General features: G+C 38.1%; 1 protein-coding gene across 6 annotated transcripts in view; it reads left to right on the top strand.

Annotated features, from left to right (window-relative positions):
* PIK3CB (phosphatidylinositol-4,5-bisphosphate 3-kinase catalytic subunit beta) overlaps window positions 1-23,695 on the top strand; it is a 317,999-nt gene that overhangs the window by 214,281 nt on the left and 80,023 nt on the right. For all 6 annotated transcript variants that reach the window (XM_067538936.1, XM_067538931.1, XM_067538934.1 and 3 more), the window contains 2 exons: window positions 11,123-11,306; window positions 23,428-23,653. In XM_067538936.1, coding sequence (XP_067395037.1) covers window positions 11,154-11,306; window positions 23,428-23,653 — 379 coding nt within the window. In that variant the 5' untranslated portion in view covers window positions 11,123-11,153. The remainder of the gene's footprint in view (window positions 1-11,122; window positions 11,307-23,427; window positions 23,654-23,695) is intronic.

Genomic DNA, 23,695 nt, shown 5'->3' with positions numbered 1-23,695 from the left:
AATAACTTGATTTATGCCAGTATATGATTAAATGGTTGATGACGGAGGTGCAAGATGTTTCTTATTGATGATAGTCTTCTACTGATATCAATAAATTATTTTTGAAGAAAAACGTATAGGGTTGTCAAACTATTGAAAGAGAAAGTATTTAATAAATATGATGTTAAATTATTTGACTCATTTCCTTTCTTCCATCCCATGCTTCTCTCACACTGTTGTCCCTACAGGTCTACAAAGTTCTTGTCCATAATAGCTATCCAGTATTTGTGTTTTAAATTGGATGAATGGCAACACTTTCCTAATTTAATTTCCAAATGTAATGTAAATGATATACCCATTACTCTGAGATTAGTTTCCCTGAAGTTAAGGGATGTGCAGGGATGGGAAATGAGAAGGGGAGATGACAGGGTGGGGGAATAAGGGCCAAAGGCATTCAGATAATTTTAATCAACTCACTTCTCAGATGTTGTTAACCCACTTTCTGTTTTAGTTCTTTTAAATGCGTTTTAAATGATAACTTTCAGGTAATAACATTACTGTGCTTCCTATTAACCCTGTAAGAATCAGACCCTGATTTATAAGAAACTCCTAGTTCAGCTTTTGGTCTGAGTACCATTCAGTCCAAGATAGGTCAGGAAGAAGTTTTTACTTTGGAAGCAGTTAGCATTCTAATATTTAGCATTAGTTAACAGCGACATTTTTCATAGAAATTTCTCATAATTCTTCATAAAAAGGTCTCAACTATGTGTTGTTGTTAGTGAGAACAATATTTTTGTATATGTTTACCGCAATATTTTGGAATACATAAAGTTGCTACATTGCAAAGTTCATTCAGATTGGATTATCTACAAGATAGAAAACTTGCATTTGTCCTTTGCATTATTGAATCTTCCTGTAAAGACTTCAACACTTTACCCCATGAGTAACCCTGCTGACCTCAACAGGACTATTTTAAAAATTTTTAGTAAGCATGCGTATGATTTTTACAGAATTGTGACCTTGAATTGAATTGCTTTATTCTTCATTATGCTGTTCCTTAGGGGTAAATTTTTCTAGTTGTAGTTAAACAGTTTTTATCCAAAACTTTCACAACACAACTTGAAAGCTTTGCAGTTACTCGTTCATTGGCATAAAATTTTATCATTTTAAAAAAAACTTTTCTAACCTTAGCTGTCTTTTTGACTCTGGTATTGTTCTATGGAACATGTGCACAGGTAGAATTCTTTACTTTCTTAATGAAAATGAATACAGCCTTTTTTCTCATTTAGAGTGAAAAATCTTTTTTTCTGAAAAAGATTCAAAGATTACTGGAAGTGTGTGTGTGTGTGTGTGTGTGTGTGTGTGTGTGTGTGTGTGTGTGTGTTCAGATTACTGTTTTCAAAAGGAAATAAGTAATTAATTTGGGGAAAGATAATACATTTTGAGCCAACTTCCATTTTAGGGAATCATGTTTTAACTATTCAGTTTTAAAACTGTACAGTTATCTTTGATGGAAAGCTGTTAAATATTGGAAACCAATTAAACATAATCATACTGTAATAAAAGCATGTTTTTAGTATATTATGATGCCATAAAACATTTAGCTTATGAAACCATCTAATAAAGATGAGATACTGCATTTGAGGATGATTAGGATAATGTAAATTCAATCATGTCTGTGGTGTCCATTGTTTTTGATGGATATATAAATAATGGAAGATGAAATGGCTCAAACAAAATGTAGACTCCAGTCTTTGCTCAGTAGATTTTCCATGATCAATACCTTAACTTGTTCCAGAATTAACTTTTTAAGTATGCTTTCTTTAGCTGAAAACAGAGGAATTCCTTCCTCTGCCTAAGTTGGCATCTGGCACATCGCTGAGGGAAACAGTGGAAGGTGTGGTAAAATGGCAGGCTTGGCTAGATCGCTTTGACATATGTAAACACAATGAGAGAGTTGGAAGGGATATAGATTCAGCACCCAGGATCTTCCAGGCTGCTCTAAATGGAAGGTTGTAACAGCGTCTCTCTTCAGGCATTTTTGGACTTTCTCTTCTGCAGCCAAACAAAACCACCATTTCAGGCATTTCGTAATTGCTTTCCCCTCCTGGGGACTGGCTTTCTATCAAAACAGTTGATTTTTAGAATTCCCCAGGCTTCTCATACAGGTTCACCAAGAACCTTTTTTGTTCCTGTCCCTCCCTGCAGGTGGCTCCCACCAAGCCTTTCCTTTGATTGATGTGGAGAGTCTCTTCCCTGGTCTCCTCTCTAACCCTCAATCCCCTTCAGATTCCCTACTGTACTCCCTATCTGTCCCTAACTGAATTCAGGTTGCCTTTTCCCCAAAGACCTGGTTAGATTCCCATCGTGTTACCTCGGGATTCATTTCCTTCACATGGGGAGGCAGGCTACACCTGGTGCAGATGTGAGACTGTCCCACATACCTCTTACAGAGTCAGTCCACCCTGTGACAAATGTCAGAACAGGTAGAGAATATTAAAAAACAAAACAAAAAACCTCCCAATTATTTTACTTTCCCACTGGTTTGAGAAGGAAGTTTCTCACTCTAATTCTTGCCATCATAGTAAGCAGTGAGACTAACGCTGTTCTGTCAAGTGGTAGCAGAGTCGGAGTGTGGTGCTGCAGAAATTCAGGAGGAAGGAAATGTAATAAAGAAGCCTAAATTGCTTCTGTTGTAGTGGAAAGAGCAGGTCTAATCCATGGACAGTGTCCACACCGGTGGATGTCCATGAAAGAGATCAGATCCTCTATCACTTGGAACAATATATGTAGTCCTACTGATGGTTCCCCTGGACAAAATATTCTTTATCTGTGATACTCGTTCTCTGAGAATATACATTTCAATGCAGTGCTTTACCTTTTTTGTGTACACTTATATTTCAATTGGGTTTTATTTAGGAATTCCCTCCTGCTTTTCAAAAGAACTGACAGTGGTAGGAAGGAGGCTAGCTCACAGCACCAACAGGAGGGGTGCTCAAAATGACTTTACAAGGTTCCTCAGAGGCTGAAAACTTTTTCTAACGGATATTTGAAACACACACCCAAATGTGCAAATCTACTGAGAAGTCTATTTTTGCAGAACAAATATTTCACAAAAATAGTTGTTTTGTTTAATACAACACACTAGCTGTCATGTTATTGCTTGACTTATTGTAGAAACCTATGTTTGTGTTTAAATGATTACAGTTCAAATTTGCTCAGTTAACAAGTAATTTTTTTTCCTAGCTCACACTGCTACAAATCTCAGCCTGATATTCCAAACTCACGTTGGATTCTTTACAACTGATCCATCACCAATAATAAAGTTTCTACAGGTCAGTTTATGCCCTCCAGGTACATCTCTGCAATGCCAATGTAAATGAGAACATAATATAGTTATACAGATATAGCTGGAAGACATAATTTGGCTTTCAGCATCTTTATTACTGGTGGTCATCTGCTAACCAGAATTAACCTCATTTGATTTTTAGATCCTTGGGTGAGTCTCTATGGCTGGCAGTATTTAAGGTAGACAAACCATGTAAACTGAGCAAATTTGATCTAAAATTATTGACACAAACATATGAAACAACAAGGTACTTCTTTTAAAAAACCAAAACACTAATTTCAGAGAAGGACTGCACTTTATATAGAAAAATATTTGTGCTATCTAGCAAAATCATAACTTAAAATACTTGTAACTTCAAATGGTATTTAATACTGAGTTATGATGCTAGTAAATTAAAAATATTTTTATCTAGATATTGGATGGGCCAAGGTTAAGTGCTGTCTTAATTACTTCCTTCTTTTGCATGATAAATTGCTTTTACAATGACAGTAGCCGCAAATAATTTTGAGGTTAGGAGCTTGAAATAGCACTTCTTCCCTTTAGCTCAACGTTCTATTTGCTATCCAGATGGCTTCTTGGCACCATTTCAGTTACTAGATGTTGGTTAGTCACCATATATTATACAATTTGGCCCATGACACATTCTCACAGCAGTCCCATGTTTGTGACCAGTACCGTTTTCAATATAATACTTACTCTCCCTTGACCTTTATGATGTCAGCTAGTGGCAGAACTAGAGTCATGATTGGCTATTGTTTCTAAAAGACACTAATCTGTTTCACTAATGAGCAAAATATTAAGTAAACATCTCAGTGAATGAGTAGTTTAATTGTATTCAAGTTTGCATCTTGGCTTTTTGAAATGTTTCAAACTGCAGGTTAACATAGTTCATTTCTGGTTCTAACCAAAAATACAAATGGAACCTGAAAGGTTTCTGATAATTTACCTTGAACATCAGAAACAGGTCCCAAATAAGAGCTTTATGCTATCTGTATTTTCTTGGTTACAAAACATTTAGTGAACCTAAATCAGTCCTATATCTTTACTGAATATCATTTTTGAGTAGTATTCAGAGCACCAGAATGAGTTCTGTAATTACAAACATCTATTTCATTCATATTAAAAAGAGCAGGGGGAATTTAAATTTTGATTTTTAAATATCATGTTTCAAATTGAAATGGAGTGACACTCCTCTTCCTTCACTGTAGCAGATTCAGTTAATTTGCTTTGCTGCAGTACGTCTAGCAGATCCAATGCCTTACAATAGAGATTGCACTTCCCTTACGACTACGCCAGCAAGCAATGCTTTAAGCAGACTTAAGGTGTGTGTGTGCTCATGGGAGAAGGGGGGGCATGTAAAACAAAAATAACTTCGTTAAATTAGAGTTAAGGTTGCTCAAGTGAATTGCCTGTCACTAAAAATCAGGGGAATTGCCAGTTAGGATGCCAGAGACATTAGCAATGAGGGTGGTTGGATGGGGAGACACAAATACTAGACCATTTGCAATATTGAAAAAAAATCATTTTAACACTTAATACATAAGTATTCATTTTCCTTGATTCTCGGAACTAATATCCCATTATATTAATATTCAAAAGTTTTTCTTCTCAACCAAAGTGACTTGAAATGTAACTTTAAATAAAGAAAAAAGCTTAAAATCTCAGTTGCCCAGGCAAACTTTCCACTTGACATCTGATTAATGTTAAGTGTTTTCATGCTGGCAGCAATTCCATTATTGGGAAGTACTTTGTTTTAATTTAAGATGATCTGAGTCAAAGAAAAACTATGTGGATTTGTTCTGAGGACCAGCTGATTGGAAACCATATGCAATAAATGAAAGAAAAAATCCAGAATGAAAATGAGTTTCCAGGTTTTTTGCCTGTATTGAGCAGAGCTAAGAATTTTTTTTGCTTTAGAAGCATGTGTTACTAAAAGTTATAAACAAAGGCTACTTGTTTTTAAGGTGAACTCTGCTTTTCCATCTCAGTGATGACAAGCAAAATGTTACTAGGTCTAAACCTTTAACTTGGTATGGGTTGTCTCTAACAATTAGATTTTTGTGGTTCCACATAGAAGATGCAGAAGTGAATTGAAACTTTCTGAAATGGCCCAGGTCCTTTTCTCTCTGACTGAACCTAGTGGGTCATAATGGGCAACTGCTTCTTCAGTCCCAAAGCATCTCACCTGCTGATACCCCCAAGTGTCTTTCTTTGTATTATTTATCATTTACTGGTGGATGAAGCCATTAGACCTCACAAGCTGAAGTGCTAGTAGCATGCTGGCAATATCCAGCTCTTTATCTCCTTTAGATTAACAGGAACAGAACTATCTTCCAGCTTTCTCCATGCTTAGCCAAAATCAGAACATGGTTGAAGGACAGCTGGCTATAGTTGAATTTAAAGTGATGCTGGTAAGAGAGTGGCTGTTCAAAGAACTTGCCTCCTTTGTAACATATTTGATTTATCAAAGGACTTCTGCACTCAAGTTAAATTGCCATACAGCTTTAGGATCTTTTGGATTTCTCAGTGCTATTGGATACCCAAAAAGCCATAGTGGCAAAAAATGTCTACTAACATCTGTGATGGGCCAGAAGAATGTGTTCCATGCTGTCATACCTGGACCTAGCCATGATTATATATAAACTTACAACACACAGGCTTGACTGTTATAACTCATATATATTTAGGAATGAAGCCACACCTCCTGAAAAACTCCAGTTTGTACAAAACACAGTAGTCCATCTGTTCAATAGAACAGGTTGCCATGAGCATAACTATCACTGCTCCACTGTTTACAGTGATTCTCTGTTGAATAGAATACAGTTTAAATTCTGCCTGATAGCCAAAGTCCTTCATAAGAGAGGCCCTAGCTACCTGACAGCATTCTTCTCCTTTCACAGCCATTACCTTCCATGACAGCTACCTTGCCTTGGAACATAACTGTCAACTGATAGGGAGAGACTTGTGAGTGTAAGAGACAGAACTTTCACTGGATCTGGACCTAGACTATGACTGCAGCACTAACCACTTTGCAATCCCTATGCGCTATCTCCTAGCTTTGAATGATCTTTTTAGAAAATGTAGTAAAGATTATTAAAATACGCATTTAAAATGGGCATGAGAAATAATGTGTGAGCTTTTTAAACTACATATTGGTAATAAAACAATTATGCTTTTAGATCAGGGTGTCATCTATTCTGTAGAAATGGCCTTACATGGGATGTCCTTCATTGTAGATATATGTTCAACTCTGTCCCACACACTCACTTTTTTTTTATGGCAAGATATTGAATCATGAAGGATACTTTCACAGGCACTTTTTTTTCTTTTGTGGCTTTCTACCTGACAGACAATATTCCAAACTAAATAATTACCAAAAGTACAACAGGAACAACATTAATTACCCAGCGGTGCCTATTAAAGTCTTAAATCTGTTTTTCTTCAGATGGTTGCAGACATGTATTCCACGAGATGTGCATACACTCGGCATGCTGACACCAGAGAACTTTGCTTAGTATTGGCTGTCAGGGTGGCACACATGCCCTCACACCCCCTTGAGGCCATTCCCAAGGCTATCTAAGAACGTCGCCACCTTGACACCCCCAGTGCCCGTGGCATGAGTAGCAGCTTTCCATGGGGTATATTTTGCCTCATTTTTTTGGTCAGTGAGTTTCTCTGAACTTTTGTAAATGGTTTATCGTAGCACCCTTTACTATGTAGTTAGTTAATTTATTATTAAGTAGGAATTAGTTTGGTGTGATGCCTTCACCAGAGTTCAAATACTATTGGTTGTATGGAGTAGCTATCCCCAGGAGTGATCCCACACTTGGTGTTTGTGCCTGGGAGAAAGGCATGTTAAAGAGAAGTGCTATATTTGTAAGTCATTAAAAAAGAGAACGCAGGTGGCCAGAGACTTGCATCTGAAGCAACGCTTTGTAGAGCAAGCCATGAGGCCCACTTCAGCACCAGCGTCCCCGAGAGATCACATGGCTTCTCAGAAAACTTTGTAGCCAACACAGACTGCTGCAATACAGCCAGACTTTGACTCTTTTCCAAGGAGAAGAAGAGACCATTCTCCTTCCTCTGGTTCTCCAAGGAAGAGCACTTACAAGATTGACTGTAGCCACTCCAGGGCTCTGGGAGATTCATCGTCGTCTTCTCAGAGACGTGCAGGGCCCTACTGTGACTCCTCGGGAGCCCTAGATACAGCTGGGTCATCTACCCGGTACTGAGGTTAGAACAATTCAGCACTGTATTGTTGAATTCGGTACTGTTAAGGCGGAGCATCAGTTGACTCTAGTACTAATGAGATTTGGTTTTGGCACATGCAATCTTTTGGGAAGCATTAAAGCTGTGGCACTTTTGCATCAATGAAAATCTCATTCTCACAGCTGGCCACATGCTCAGAATCAGTTGGCTATTCACCTCAGCAGGAATTTTTCCCAGAATCACAAATGACTGCTGATGAGGGTGTTCTGAGGTCCATCTTCAGGGAATGGGTCATTCCGACTGTTGACCTATTTGTAGCAAAGGACAAGGGCCATCAATTTTGCTCTTAATAGGTCTTAGTCCAGGCTCTTTAACTGATGCCTTTAATCTAAACTGGGGATGGGCACTAATGGAGCCTCTTTCTCCCCGTCCCCCCATTCCACTCATCCCTCAGGTTATTCTCAAGCTGAGGCTGGATCATGTCGTACTCATTGTCTCCACCAAGCTGGCACAATGTTGATTCTGTGACCTTTGCAGTTTATCTGTCCAGTCTCCCAGACCTCTTCCTCTCCTTCACAATTCCACATTTGGCTATTGGATCTGGCTCTGGGGAGTCTGCACCCATGGTATGGATGCCTCAGGGGTTAGATTAGGAGAAAGGCTGATGCTTATAGGCAGTCCAGCAGGCCTGACTTAATAGTAGAAAGCCTTCTATTAAGTATATTTATTTGTCCACGTGGAAACCATTTCTTGGTTTGATCATTGGATTGGGGAATTCATGCTAGCCCACGTTCAGGACATATTGGATTACCTGTTGCATCTTAAGTTCTCAGATGTCTTTTAGCTCATTGAGGGTCCACTTAGCAGCAATCTCAGCATTTCATCCTCTGGTATGAAGTCAGGTTTTTTTTTTGACTCCGTGGGACCTTAACACTGTGCTGGCTGCTTTGAGGGGACCTCTATTTGAGCCCCTACCATCTTGTTCTTTGTCCGTCCTTTGCCAAAAGACAGCCTTCCTTATTGCCATAACTTTTTCAAGGAAGGTAAGTTAACTGCAGACCCTAATGGCAGGGCCTTCATATACAGCTTTTTTCCCCAAGCAAAATGGCCCTAAGATCGCACCCTAAATTTTTGTCTAAACTGGTAACAGTTTCACTTTAATCAGTGATAACATTAAATTAATTAGTTTGTATTTTTTTCCTAAGCCTCACTCAAATGCAGATGAAATAGCGCCTTCATTCACTGGATATGACAGGATCCTTGGTGTTCTGTGTGGAAAGGACTAAAGCATTTTGTCGATTGCCTTGATTTATTGTCTCCTGTGCAGGTTAGATAAGGTTTCCACACAAAGTTTCCAGACGGATTACTTTCTGTATTACAACGGCTTATGGGGTGGCACAGGATAGTTCATTTGACAAGAGCCTAAGTGGCTTCAGTCACATTTTTCAGTGATGTTTCCATATTGGGCATTTGTAGGGCTGCTCCCTGGTCTTCCCTGCATACCTTTACCAAACACTGCGCTATTACAAATGCATCTAGGTAAGATGCAAACTTTGGAAAGGCCATTCTTATTGAGCCTCAGAGACCTCTTCCATTCAGTTCCCAAAGAACTCAGTTTGACTTTGGTTTTGTCATTCAGGTTTTTTCATTTGGCATACAGCATAGCTACACTGAGCTGATTAGATTTAAATGTAGATGGTGGGTACAGGATATATTACATGTCCAATGTTACACAGAAATCCCCTTCTTTCATATGCATTTACACATCACAGTATATGACATTACATGTTTTGGGTTTGGCTTGGTCAACTTGCAGGAGCCATTCCCCTGTACAGCATGCAGTGTCCATATTCAACTTTACTCTTCAGTTCATCTTACGTTCCAGGCTTATCTTATCCATTGTTACCTTGTCCCTTGTAAATGGTTTCCTGGTTTCTCTCCCTTATTTTAGGTAGTACATACTTTTTGTTTCCAGCCTGCTGATCCATTTACTTCCCTAATCCGGTCTACCGAGAAATGAGGCCTCACTCACGTCCAGTTACTTGTGTCAAACCAGACTTGCAGTTCTGCAGTTGCTGTTTAAGCAGACTCCAAGCCCCACCTCCTTCCATTACTGCTTGTGAGTCACCTGTGTGGAATACATTCCTGCAACCACTTGAGTTAGAAAAATTGGTTACTTACCTGTACTGTAATTTTTTTTGATATGTACAGATGTGTATTCCATGATCCACCCTCTGTCCCCTCTGCGTCGGAGTCCTCAGTCATGGATTTCTGTGTGAAAGAGTAGGAGATTCCTGCCCCTGGACAAAAATGACATTAAATCCCAGTAAGGGGTTTTATAGACATGTTGCTTTTATAATCATTAATCATTCCATTTCAGATTACCACAGTTGTAGCAGTGTAGCACAGTAAGTAGCAGTTAATGTAAGCTTGGTAAGTATAAAAAGGATTTGAAGATGTGCTGTGTTTTTATATTTATATATTGCTGTGCTTTGTATATGAAATATACATTCTACCTGCATGAAAAATATTGTTTTAAGGAATGGTTGAAAGTCGGTGTGTGTTGGGATTTCATTTTAGCTAACGTGGAACCTGTCATTTTATTATGCTTTAAGATATCTGAAAATGACAATTTAAACTTTCATTTTAAACGTCTCACATATTTTACCACTAGGTTTGAATATAGTGTTAATCAAATAATTTAGAAAATAAAAAGCAGTGTTGTTTTTACCACACTAATGCTGCAGTTCCTCATATTAATACTTTTTCGTTAGTTCAACAGGAAAAAGTACCCATTCATTCATTACCCATTCATTAATTTTGTTAGTTCAATAGGAAAAAATTACCCTATACTTAAGCTTTTATTCAATATCCCACATGATGCTATGATACTATTAATGTAATTTATTTCTTAATGTGTATACATGTGAACACCAATTTAATGAAATACTTGACTTTCTATACTCGTTGAGCTATCAAAGCTGAAACATTTCCCCAGTAATATTTAGAGGCTTATCTTAGTACAAATATTTACTTTTTTATTACTATGATTATGAACACCTACCCAGCATAGATTAGAATTTGTTGAGATTTTAAATATTGCAGCAACGTAAAAATTACGGTCATTCCTGGTAACATAATAGAATGCAGTAAAACATATAGTTGGTTGAAATATGCATGCTACCATATATTCCTAAAACAGATTTGATTGGTCCATTTTCTTATTCATTTGGTCTTGTAACCATTTCTAATCGGTACAAGTTTTTGATCACTACTGTAAACAGAGATTGGTAGGTAGGTATGTTAGTGAAAAATGTATGTCTCATTAGTTGTAGTTTGTAATTTAGGCTCTGATTCTGCAAACACACAGAAGTACCTTTATTCACTTGTGTAGTCCTTCTGAGCTCAATAGGAGTATTCGCCTGCATAGTTGCTCACTTGAATATGTTTGCAGTACCAGGTGTCTCAGGGTCCAGTCTTTAAGCTGATCTGTGCAAACAGACCCATGCAAAATCTCAGAAGACTTTAAAATGTGTGTCTGACTATAAAATGTTCAGTTCTACTGAATTTTAATTTTTCCCCCAGGGCCATGTGGTTATGATTTCCAAGTTTCATAATGCCACCTGCCATGGCAGACATCTTTGACATCTGGGCAGTGGATTCACAGATAGGAGGTGATGGTTTAATCTCTGTGGACTTCCTGCTCCCTACTGGAACCTACATCAACCTAGATGTCCCTCGGGATGCCACAATATCCCACATTAAACAGGTAAATTAGTGGTTGGCTTGCTATTTTAAATGAGCTTCATCACCGATTTTGTTGAGAAGTGCTGTGTATATTAAGTTGTTTAAAAGTCTTGTAATAAGTTTTTAGAAGCTTGTTCCTTTCTGGAACCCAGATGCAACTTTAAAAAGTGAATAAAATGTAAACTGGTGTGATGTCTTCCTTAGATTGCAGACAGCCTGAAACAGTAGCTCCAAGAAATGTGAACTGCTCCCCTTCTTCTGATCCAGCGTTACCTAATGTTTTGTTATGCGGATATGTGAAAATGACAACCTAACTTTCATTTTAAATGTCTCACATTTTACCACTAAGTTTGAATATAGTGCTAATCAAGTCATTTAGGAAATATTTTCCATTTACATTTCCTTAGCTCACCTGACAAAGCTATGACGAAATTATGCATTGTCCAAAAACAAAGAAAACAAAACTACAACACACTGAAGACTGAAAGTGTTAAACATTCCTAAATGAATTGAATTAAATATTCAAATAAATAACACAAAGGCTATTATACTGATTGTATTATTTTAATATTTAACTCAAAATGGAGGATTTTTTTATTTAAATGAAACTTAAAGGATTTCCAGTCTCCTATAGAAGCATGAGGGCCAGTCTATTCCCAGTTATCGCCATACATCTGGAGTCACACAATTGATTTCAGTGGAGTAACTCAAAATATACATTGGTGTGACTGAGGGCAGAATTTGTCTCCTGGAGCCTTGCGCAGATTTTAGTTCTAGTTTACTGTGGCATATACGAGGCTTTGGCTATCGAGATTGAAAGCACTTCTGTTAACGTTGTTTAGTTAGTCTACAAAACAATTACTTTTCATTCAGCATGTATTTTAGAGGCACAGATGGGGTGTGCAAATCTTTCATGTGAGCTAGATCTTTCATGTGAGCATGTCTTGCTGTGATTTTGGAAAATGAAACAATTCATTTAGGTATGTGGAGCAGCTGGTTCAGCAGTGTGTGTATTGTGAATATAACTTTATTTAAGGGATACAGCTAAACTTAAAAAATAACACTTCTGATTTTTTTTAACTGTTTGAAAGCTACACCTGAGATTACTGTAATGAAAATAGGTTAAGGAAAATGCTTGCCTTTTTTTCTCTGTTTCATACATCAGCAGCACTTGGTATATACCCATTTTCAGTTTCCTCTATAGTAACTCAGTTTCCTATTTCTGTGTGATACAGAAACGAGAGAGATCCATTTTAAATGTAGGTAAATATTATTGTAAAACGCCAACTTTTGTGGAGGACTCAAAAGCCTGTAATACCTGATAGTATTTTAACTTTTTTTTTTTTTTTTTAAATTGACAGTATTTCCATTTAGAGAGACATGGTGGTGAGGTAATATCTTTCATTGGACCAACGTCTGTTGGTGAAAGAGACAAGGTTACAAAGCTGAAAAGCTTGCCTCTTTCATCAATAGAAGTTGGTCCAATAAAAGATATTGCCTTACCCATCTTGTCTCTCTAATATCCTGGGACCAACATGGCTACAACAACACTGCATACGGTATTTCCATTTGACAGTGTCCTTTTACATTTAAGGTCCCTGCTCCATTATGTTGATTGCCATTTGTAGTCATTTCTGGAGGCTTTGAGAAGTGCCTTATTTGGGACATCAGTTTAAAGAGAGTAAAAGCTTTGACTAATTAAATGTATTAAATGTTTTTTTCCCCTGTAATGAGCTTGGACCATCCTTACCAATGTGTTCTAGAAACAGCTGGTTTTAATGTTCTGTGGTGTTTGTACCAAAGAAGGCTTTTACCTTATTCCCCCCACTCCTCCATCTTAATTACTTTGGGATGTATTACTATATTTTTATTTTTCAAAAGACATTGATGCAAACAGTCCATCCAGCAAATGAATGTCTTGCATAATTGTAAAAGGATGAAAAGAATAAAATCTGGTTTCCAACATTCCAAGGTGTATTGTTCTTTAAATTGAAGCAACGGGGCTGATCTGCTTTCATTTAAGGAGTAGTAGATTGAATGCATGGTAGGGAAGTATGTACAAAACCAATCTTTTGCATCCTTAAACTTGAAGGTCATAAAACTGAATTAAAAGACCTCTTTGCTGATATTCATACTTATGTACTGTACTGTATTTTTTGAAGTATAAAAATATTAGATGGGATTCCAGATTTATTTTGTACCATGGATCTGAAGTTCATATAATATTCTAACCTAAGTTTAGCACCATATTTTGACTATTGAGGCCTAGTATATCTAAATGCTGCAGCTCAGTATAGAAGACTTCTTTAAAAGGGGGATTGACAGGCCTAAGGTGTACCCATACATTGCTTTTATGTTTCCTTCTTAGAACTTTCAGTATCAGTCATTTTAAAGTAGGGCTGCTTCACTGATAAAGACCCACATCCTCAGCTGGAAGACCCACAAAAGAAACCCAAGGTGCTATGTTCGTTGTCGTGGATCTACAAATGAATCTGTTTCTTTAGGTCTACAGTATAGTAGACTTTCTTATTATTGTATTTATCGAGGACCATACAGACATAGAAGATACTGTTGTTTCTCTGAGGAGGTTACAGTTTAGTTATCTAGTTTGCTTTTACTAGGAGTCAGACTATTAAAATGCTTGTAAAATGTTCCTTGGCCATAAAAATGGTGATCATGAAAAGGCTTTTAACTTGAGCCTCTTTGATCTAACAGTAAAACAGAAGGGCTTCCCTAATCTCCACGTGCATGGAAATATCAGTATTCAAATTACAGATTGTACTTGTGTCAAATTTCAAGTGCTTATGGTTTCAGGAGTGGAAAGAAACCTCTCCGCTTACTTCATTTAAATGGTATTTTTCACTCTCACTTTGCAGGATTGCCATGGACTTCATTCTTAATGATGCTATCCCTTGTCCATATGACACAGTCTGAAACCTTCAGACCTACAGTAGAATGCCTCAGTTCACTTTCAGTTCTTCTCCCTCTTCCATCTTGCCTCAGAGCTTAAAAATAAGGGGACCCTTTAGCTTCTTGAGACACTCTATCTTGCGTGTCTTGGCTAATGAGAATCATGCCTTTTAAAATGGGGCTTGGTAGAATATCTTAGACATACTGAGGGAGAACTTCCTTAAAATACATTATTATATGTGGAATCCTTGCCTGCTTTATTCTCTGGTGACATCCTGGCACAAAAACTATACTACTATGAAGACTGACTTGGTTGGTTCCAAAGGGAAGCATAAGAAATAAAGATCCAAGATATGCTTTGTGTCTCTTTGCTTCTCCCTCTTGAGGGGCAAAAAACCTAATTTTATGTGGTGTCAAGTTGTTAATGTTAGTGTTTGTTACAGTTACACCTACTAGCTCAATGGTTCCCAAAGGAATTTTTGCTGCCACAATAAATTCACAGTGGCTGTAGTTTTGACCGTTAAAACGTCATACAAGTGACAGTCTAGTCAGATGGTTGTTTGGAAGTGTCATGTAAATAAAATAATACATCTTTTCAATATAAAGAATAATACATATCTTTTCTGCCATTGTTAATAGTATGTGATTATTACTAACTACATCAGTCTTTAAAAAAGTTTGTAACTAAATTTCTCATACTACTTTTGTAGCAAAGTAGTTTATAAATATTAGTGAACTTTTTATTTCAAAAGGTTCTTGGAAGGGAATTGTTCAACACTTTTTCTCTTCCAGTACAAGTCTGAGTGTAAGCTTGTTGCTTCTGTGCTTTCTTTCTTTTTAGTTTTCTGTCTCAAAAAAATGTGAATTTGCTATTATGATGGGAGCTGCCCTTGCTAATAGGATCCTCCCAACTGGAACCTTTGTGGTGGCTTCTGGAGGCCACACATTCAGGCTGCAGCTTGGGCCTGTCTCCAGTCCATGTATTCTATCTATGGCTGGTCTTGTCCCTGGGACAGCAGCAGCTTGTGCTCTCTTCCTTCCGGGCCAGTACAGTCACTGCAGCATTGTGCCACTGTCCTGCACCTAGATAATGCTGTCAGCCCAGGAGTGGCGATTGGGCCTCAGCTCCCAAGCAGCACCACACTGCCTCTGACAGTCAGCATGTTGCTGCTTCTGCATGGCTGTTCCCCTTCTTGCAAATTGATTAGTACAGAGCTGGTCAGGTGGCCCCTTAGTGAGTGACACTTCCTTCCCCCAGTGGGAGGCAATCAGGGAAAAAGGGATGTGGTCAATCAGAGCCCTTCCAATACCCCTCTTGCAACTCAAGGCAAAGGGAGGCAGGGAGAAAGGTCTAGTTCCCTCCGAGTCACATTGGGCTTGGCACATGGAGCTTGGGGAAGGGGCTCTGGGACCTCAAAAGTTGTGGTGGCTGCACAGGAAGTCCCTGGTGGCAGCACTTGAGAATCGCTATACTAGCCCCAGCTGAGACTGGAGCCTCATTTTTGCTAGGTAGTTTACAATCTAAATAGAAAAGATAGATGAAATGTGGGGGAAAAAATGTTTTTTCTGTTTTTTGTTTTGTTTCTTTTCTGTACAGTTTGTAGAGGCTGGTAGGGGGCAGTGTGCTGTAAGAGAAGCAGAGCCCTGATTAGGGGGCAGGGCGTCCCTGATTAGGAGTCCTGTAAAGGCAGCCAAACAGTCAGCTAGCAGCACAGGTGGAGCAGCACAAAATCCAGCAAACAGATCTGTAAACAATGGAGTTTGAGTGGGTGTTTGTGGTGTTTTGGTTTTTGGTTTTCTTTTTCTAGACTGGACTTTGGATAGGAAGGCTTATGACAGACACAGAGGCAGCAGTGGTAGTGACCCAAACAATGGAAGAGACAGTGAAGATGACCATATGTGGAAACTGCAGGATGTACATGATCCTGGAGCGGATACCTGAAAAGAGCTTTGTTCTTATGAAGTGCTGCCTGATAGTTTAGGAAAGAGAAGATCCTAGGTTTGGAGATGCAGGTGGAAACTTTGATTGAGTTTTGAAGGGAATTCGACCAGATGGTGGAGGGAAGGCAAGACAAAGCTGAAGAGAAAAGTCAAGACTTGCAGATGTAAACTGGACTAAAGAACTCTGAGGGGAGACTGCTGGGTGAGGAAAGTGGCCAGTGGACTCATGTGACTATGAGAACCAGACAGAGGAAAGACTGGCTAGTGATGGAGAAATAGAGCTCAGGAACAGGTTTGCTGAGTTGGAGAATGAAGAAAGGGCACAGCAGGCAGTAACTGAAGGTAGGAGGGCGAAGAGAAGAGCGGCTAGTCCTATAAGAAGAGGGGAAGAGTCAAGGGAGATCTTCAGGGGCTCTGAACGCTGGGTGATACAGGATGACTCTCAGAAGATTGCAAGGGTGAATAAAAGGCAAGAGGACTTGCAGCCAGAAAGAACAAGAAGAAGGCTGGAGAATAACACCACCAGCAGGTCTATGTGATTGGGGATTCCCTGCTAAGAAGAATAGACAGGCCTATCACCAGGACTGATCCAGAGAACAGAAGAGTATACCGTCTGCCGGGAGCTAAGATATGCGATGTGGACCTGAGGCTGAAGAGCTTCCTAATGGAAGCATGAAAGAATCCACTGAACAAATGATACAGCTAGATTCTTGCTGGAAGGTATCAAGGGAGACTGTCAGGCTGTGGAAGACGCTTAAGGAAATGGAGGCTCAGCTGATCTTCAGTGGGATTATCCCCCTCCCTGGAAGAGGAGAACAAAGGCAAAACAAGATTTATGATGATCAACAGATGGTTCAGGCAGTGGTGCATTTAAAGATAACTTTGGTATATTTGACCTTGAGGAGGCACTCATGGACAGAGAACTGTTCTCATTAGATGGACTCCACCTGAATAGGGAGGGAAGTATACCTCTGGGATGGAGGTTGGCACAAATGATTAAAAGAGCTTTTAAACTAGAAACTTGGGGGGAGACAGGTAGGAGATGCTCATATAATCTCCATGCCTGATTTTTACATTGAAAGGGAGAAAAATCAAGCAAGAAAGGATACAGCAATGAAGAAATGAATAGCAGTGGTTAGGAGAATGGACATTAAGAGGAAAGATAGTGCCGATACCAATGAAGCTAACAGATAAGTAGGAGATACTGGCAGTAGAATGACTGTATGGAATCAGGCCAGGAATGTGGGCGAAGCCAAGCAGCAATAGTTAAGATGTTTGTACACCAATGCAAGGATCCTGGGTAACAAAATGAAGGAACTAAAACTACTGGTGCAGGAAGTGAAACCAGATATTATAGGGATAACAGAAATGTGGTGGAATATTAGTCATGTAGAATACAGGTATTGAAGGGTATGCGCTGTTCAGGAAAGACAGAAATAATGGTAAAGGTGGTGGAGTGTAGCATTGTATATTAATAAGGTAGACTGTAAAGAAATCAGAAGTGATGGAATGGATAAGACAGTTTGTTTGGGCCAAAATCACTTTGGGAAAGAAAGCTACTAGAGGTTCCCATGGGCTAGTGGGTGTGAGGTGTGCTACAGACCACTAGGATCCAATTTGGGTATGGATAGAGACGACTTTAATGTTTTTAATGAAAGAAATACTACTGGGAATTGAGATTATGGGAGACTTTAACTTCCCAAAAATAGATTGGAGGATAGGGGCTATTAATAGTAGGGCTCAGATTTTCGTGAATATAATAGTTGAGAGATTTCTTCACAAATAGTTGCTGAACCAACAAGAGGGGATGCCATTTTAGATTTGGTATAGATGAGTAGTGAGGTCCTCATAGGAGAACTGGTGGTAGGGGACAACCTTGGTTCTACTTTGAGTGCTTGTTCATGTCCATTCCCAATTTAGATGTGTGTGCGCACCACATGCACTGGTGCCGGAAAACTTTTTCCCTAGTGGTACCCAAAGGAGCTGACTCTAGCGCCCCCTGCAGTGGGAGTGTTTTTAACTGTAATACATGAAAGACCATACAGAAAACTGCAGATTTCTGAATCCAAGGATCAGTAACCCTAAAATAGTCTGTTTTTGAAACTATGTAAGACTTTTTTTGCCAGTAGAACTTTAAGAAAATGAAGAAAAATTCTGAAGTAGTTCATCTGACAGCTGGAAACTGGAGGTGTATCGATATTTTGTTTTTCACTGTTTAATTTTCTCATCCTGTTTAATTTTCATATACATCAGTGAAATCATGAATGGAAATTTTTGTTCATCTCTAAATTTTTATTAAATCTTCTTAAATTTCTTTTAGTTTTAATATACCATCTCTCCCCATTGACCCCTCAGCTGTTAATTCCATGCTCTCCTTTTCACTCCTACTTTAATCACATAACTCATGGTTCCTCCTTTATAAATCAAGCCTCCTCTGCAATTTAAATTAGGTTCAATGAGTCTTGCAACCATCAAATTCAAATCTATTTGTTTAAAACTTCATTTTGTTAATAGCCCTCTCCTATCTGGCCCTATGAATAAAGTATTGATTGTATAGTCCTAAACACTTCTTTTAATTTAATTTTGAGGGAGGATAAAGTCTTAGTAAAGTAATTATGAAGCCAACTGAAAGAAGCCTGTTGTTAATGTTTGATGTGCAAAAAGTATACACTGTAAGCTCTCTTTGTAGTCCATGCTCTACAAATATGAACATTTACAAATTTATACTGATTAATCAGCTGAGGCATTATGTGCCAAAAGCACTCGTTTTGTTCCATACCAATTTGAAGTGTTTCATAAAATGCATTGAAAAGAAGTTTTTATGACTTCTATGATAAAGTGCAAAAAGTTGAATCATATTGGTGCTGTTTTCCATATGAAGAACTAAGCCTTTATGGCTGATAAACATGAAGATGGAAATTCAGTATTGGAAGGTCAAGAGCAACTTCCATATAGCTAAAAGAATCATGTAAGTGTTTTACAGTGGAAAATTCAGTGGAGATTTTTAATTTGTTTCAAAAAGTGTTTGTTGAATATAAGCAAACACTGCAGGGCACAATAATTGAAGACTTGACGAACATACCGTTTGTTTCCAGCAGCACAAAATTGGATTTCTTTCAAACCAAGCTTTCTTTACTGTAAATAAACAATAATCCTATTTTATTCAAATTAGATGCATGGACTGACTCAGTCATCTAGTGGTACTGCTCAGTTGGTCTTGATTTAAAGTGCATTTTACCAAGGCTGGAAGAAGGACCCAGAGAATGACCAGCAAAATGATTATTTGAAGCAACACTTCTCTCCTCACTATGACCGTAATGGGTCTCAAGGGCCATTTCAAGGGCTAGAGGTGTACCTGTTAGAAAATAACCTAAAAATAAATAATATATAAATTAAATATAGTTAAAATATCAATATGAAAAGCTGTCCACTCTCGTGGTTTATTTATATTGTGAAAGCTGTCTTCACAATGAGAGGGCTAGAAACATCCAAACCAGCAGAGATTAATATTGAAATTTTACAGGCTCCAAAAACAGAGAACACCACCCAGTTGCAAGCTTCATAGCTCCAAAGACCCATCTCATATTTTCCCTCAAGCTGGTAGGGTCATAGAAATGGTATGTTCAGCTTCTTCTGGAGATCCTTGTATTGCTATATAGGAAATCACCTGCTGAGTAAAAGTAGGAGTCTTAATTAGCTCCAGAGGGAGACTTTGACCAGAGAGATGACCAAATCTGTAGGCAAAGTGAAGAACTAAAAGGTCAGAATAAAAGCGGAAGATTTTCAGGGGTTTGGCAGAGTTGTAATGGAGACTAGCCCTAAAAAGGAGGGGAAAAAAACATGCCTATAGTCTAAACAGGCTGAATGGGTCAGAGGAGTGCTAATGAAATAATAAAGCCTTTTTACCTCCAGTTCCATGGTTTAAATAGAGCATATGTCAGCAATGATCTGTAGGCTCCTAAACTACCATCAGAAGGTAATGACTATGTGAAACAGGGTGGTTTCCAAGAATCAGCATTCTTGTTGGCATTCGTCAGCCTGTTAGAGGCCAGTAATTGAATAACCATGAAGACAGCTATTTTTTCATCTGCAGAGGTGTTCCTTCCAGATCATGGTTGCAGCACATAGAGAAGGTGATATAGGGATATCTGCTGTACAGGTACCCTTGCTTTTGAGAGAGAGATCATTTAAGGGTCTACAGTGTGAGATGTTTTATTTTTAAGTGAGCTGATTACGAGAAATACATTGGCATTGTGGTGGCTTCATAATGTTTTTGTTTTCATAAAATGAGACATTCTGTACATATTAGAATACTTTCATATACAGTGTTCTCTTAGATTTTTGAGTAAATGAGTGTGACATCTTCACTAATAATTGAATGCTTAAATTAAAAGGGGAATACATTTTGTGTTAAAGTCAAATAAATGTATGATGAAAAGCCTAGAAGACAGGAAGAGTACTAACGTTGTGCCAGTATTAGGAAAGGGGAAGCAGGATGACCCAGATAACTATCGGCTGATTAGCCTGACATCAGTTACGAGCAGAATAATGGAAAAATTCCTGTCACTAAACTAATAAAAAAATTAAAGGATAGTAATATAATTTGTCAACATGGTTTTATTGGAAACAGTTCTTGTCAAACATCTTATTGATTGAGAGATGACTTGATTCATGTATAATAAGTACCTTCAAGTGGAGAAAATACAGATAACTGAAGGGCTGTTTAATTTAGTAGAGAAAAGCATAACAATGGCTGAAAGCTAAAGCCAGACAAAGTAAAATTAGAAACAAGGCACAAATTTTTAACAGTAATTTTTAAGCATTGGAACAAACTACCAAGGGATTTGTTGGCTTCTCTGTCTCTTGATGTCCTATCAAGAGTGGATGCCTTTCTGGAAGATATGATTTAGCCAAATGCAAGTTATTAAGGCTTAATACAGAGGTGAAACTTGGTGAAAATGTAAAGGCCTGTGATATACAGGAGGTCAAACAAGATGATTTATTGGTCCCTTCTGGCCTTAGTCTATAGAAAAACTGGCTCTACTCATCAGAAGCGCTCTGAAGCGTTCTTCATTTGTCCCAAAATTTAAAATGCCTTTGAGATCACACTATAGGTTCTTTAGTTTTTGTTCCAAAAAAGTTAGGGTAAAAAGCTTTATACATAAATACATACATATACTTGAACAGTAGCTGAAAAGAAAGAACTTTTCTGTCACTGATTTCAGCTTTCTTGTTATGATGTTTATGTTGATGCAATTTAGGAAAGTATAAAATGAAAGTTGCTGAAAAAAATTCTCAAAGAATATTGACTAGTTTTCCTCATTGCAGTGAATAGGTACAGTATAACTCAATGTCAGGGGCCTGATTCTGAAGCTATGTGCGCTTGTGTAAATCCACAATAACTCCATAGACAATGGAGGTCAATGGTATTCAGCTGGAGAAAAACAATGAAAGATTTGAATTAGGCTTAACTTCCATATTGACCCTTATGAATGGTGGTAGGTTACCTGTAAAAGGCTATTATATTGTCCTTCTCTACATTTTTCTTTTAAACCCACCTGTGTCATGATGACTACAAACCTAACAGTGGTTAGGCAGCTGGTGTCCTGTGACCACTGCTTATCATACTAATTATAATGGTCTCATTGTTACCATGTGCTTCCCACCAGTTTGTCATATCAACTTATTGTGCTTCATCAAACTTAGATTGTAAGCTCCTTTGGGCAGGGACATACTTTATATGTTTGTACAGCATCTAGTACACTAAAAGCCAGAGCCTCACTGTATCTGTCTCTTTTTTTAAAGCAACAACAAAAAATGAAGAAATATGGGCATAGCTGTCTCACAGATAATTGTTTCTAAATATACACAAACATGTAAGGCCTAGCTACATATATGCTATTGCTCTGGTTTCTGGTGGCTTCTAAAATATTGAACCCATTGGAGAGGTCATAAACTATTTAAAGGGTAACTGTTCTATTCCTGTAAGACTGCAGTATCTCAAATATAAGATGAAAATATCAGAAGTTCATTTCTGGTTTGATATAATGGTCATTTAAATGTAATCAATACAAAGTATAAAAATTAGTGGAAAAGCTGTCTGAATTTTTATAAGAAATTATTGATGGGAAATGTGTTTGACAAAGTGTGAAATAAATAAATAATTTTACTCAGCAAACTGATAAAACCTACAGCTTATTTTAATTACTGAAAAAAGCATAAAACTTCTATAAGAATCAGTTGTTTAGCCCAACCATTTTATGTACATAGCTGTGATTTTTAGAACTGTGGAAAGAACAAATGTTAAATGGAAACAATGGATACAATTATTTATCAGTATTATTTCTTGAAATTCTCAATATATATTCCTTTTGCTCACTCTCTGCCTCTTTCCCCCCCCCCCCCCCCCCCCCCCCCCCCACACACACACACACACACACACACACACACACACACACACACACTATCCTCTAGATTTCTCACTCTGAATGAGAATTGGAGGGAAAAAATGATCTGCAAAAATTTTGGGAAAGGAGAGGGTTGTGATGGGAAGGCACCAGAGTGCATGGAGGAGAGTGACAGCTTTCTGGCTGGCACAAAGGAGCTCTGGTTCTTGGTTCTGTCTGTACTATTACTGTTTTAAACTAAGGTCTCATCTTCATTACTTTAAAAAAAGAAAAAAAAAGTCTGAATTTTAACTCAGAGTAACTTAATGTATGTGAGCTTTCTCCAGGTAAAAATATAGTGAAGGTAAGGCCACGTTAGTTTTACCATCAGGTAAACTAGGAGAAGTCAGCCCTATACATCCCCATGTGGGTTGACTTCTCTTAGTTTACCTCACATAAAACTGCTGTGCCTTGTCTTCACTTGACTTTACCTGGAGGTAGCTACCATGCCTTAGTTACCCTGACTTTAAAAAAACAAACCTTTTATTAGCTAGACCTAACAAATACACTCTTATCTAGCTATAAGAATTAAGTAAGCTGGCAAACAGTTGAGACAGTTTTTCACTGTAATTTGATTTTTCTAGTACTATCATTCAGGAGCAAAATTGGGCACATTCTAGAGCTGAACTTACTTTCTCTCTATCTGTGGTATTTATATGGCTCCATCACCATAATATCTAAGTGTCTCACAATGGCCTGATCCTGAAATCAATGGGACCTTGCCATTAGGATAAAGCCCTCACTCTGTGAATAATATCAGCTTTCTGAAGATAAACTGAAAATTTAAATAACTCTCAGCATTGCTTTCGGTACCTTAATAGATGTCTGTGTATTTCTTATTTGCAGCTACTATGGAAGCAGGCACACAGCTACCCTCTATTTCATCTCCTTATGGAGATTGACTCTTACATGTTCTCATGTGTGAACCAGACGGCTGTTCATGAGGAACTAGAGGATGAAACGCGACGGCTCTGTGATGTTAGACCCTTTCTTCCTGTCCTCAAACTAGTAACAAAGAACTGTGACCCAGGGGAAAAATTGGATTCCAAAATAGGTGTCCTTATAGGAAAAGGTAATCTTGAATTATTTTTTTAATTTTATTTGGAAAATGAAG

This window comes from Emydura macquarii, unplaced genomic scaffold (genome assembly GCF_026122565.2).
Source record: "Emydura macquarii macquarii isolate MOO-44397 ecotype Brisbane River unplaced genomic scaffold, CSIRO-AGI_Emac_v2 contig_499, whole genome shotgun sequence".
Lineage (NCBI taxonomy): Eukaryota > Metazoa > Chordata > Testudines > Chelidae > Emydura > Emydura macquarii.
Note: the sequence above shows the minus strand (reverse complement) of the source record. Positions and strands in the feature narration are given on the sequence as shown.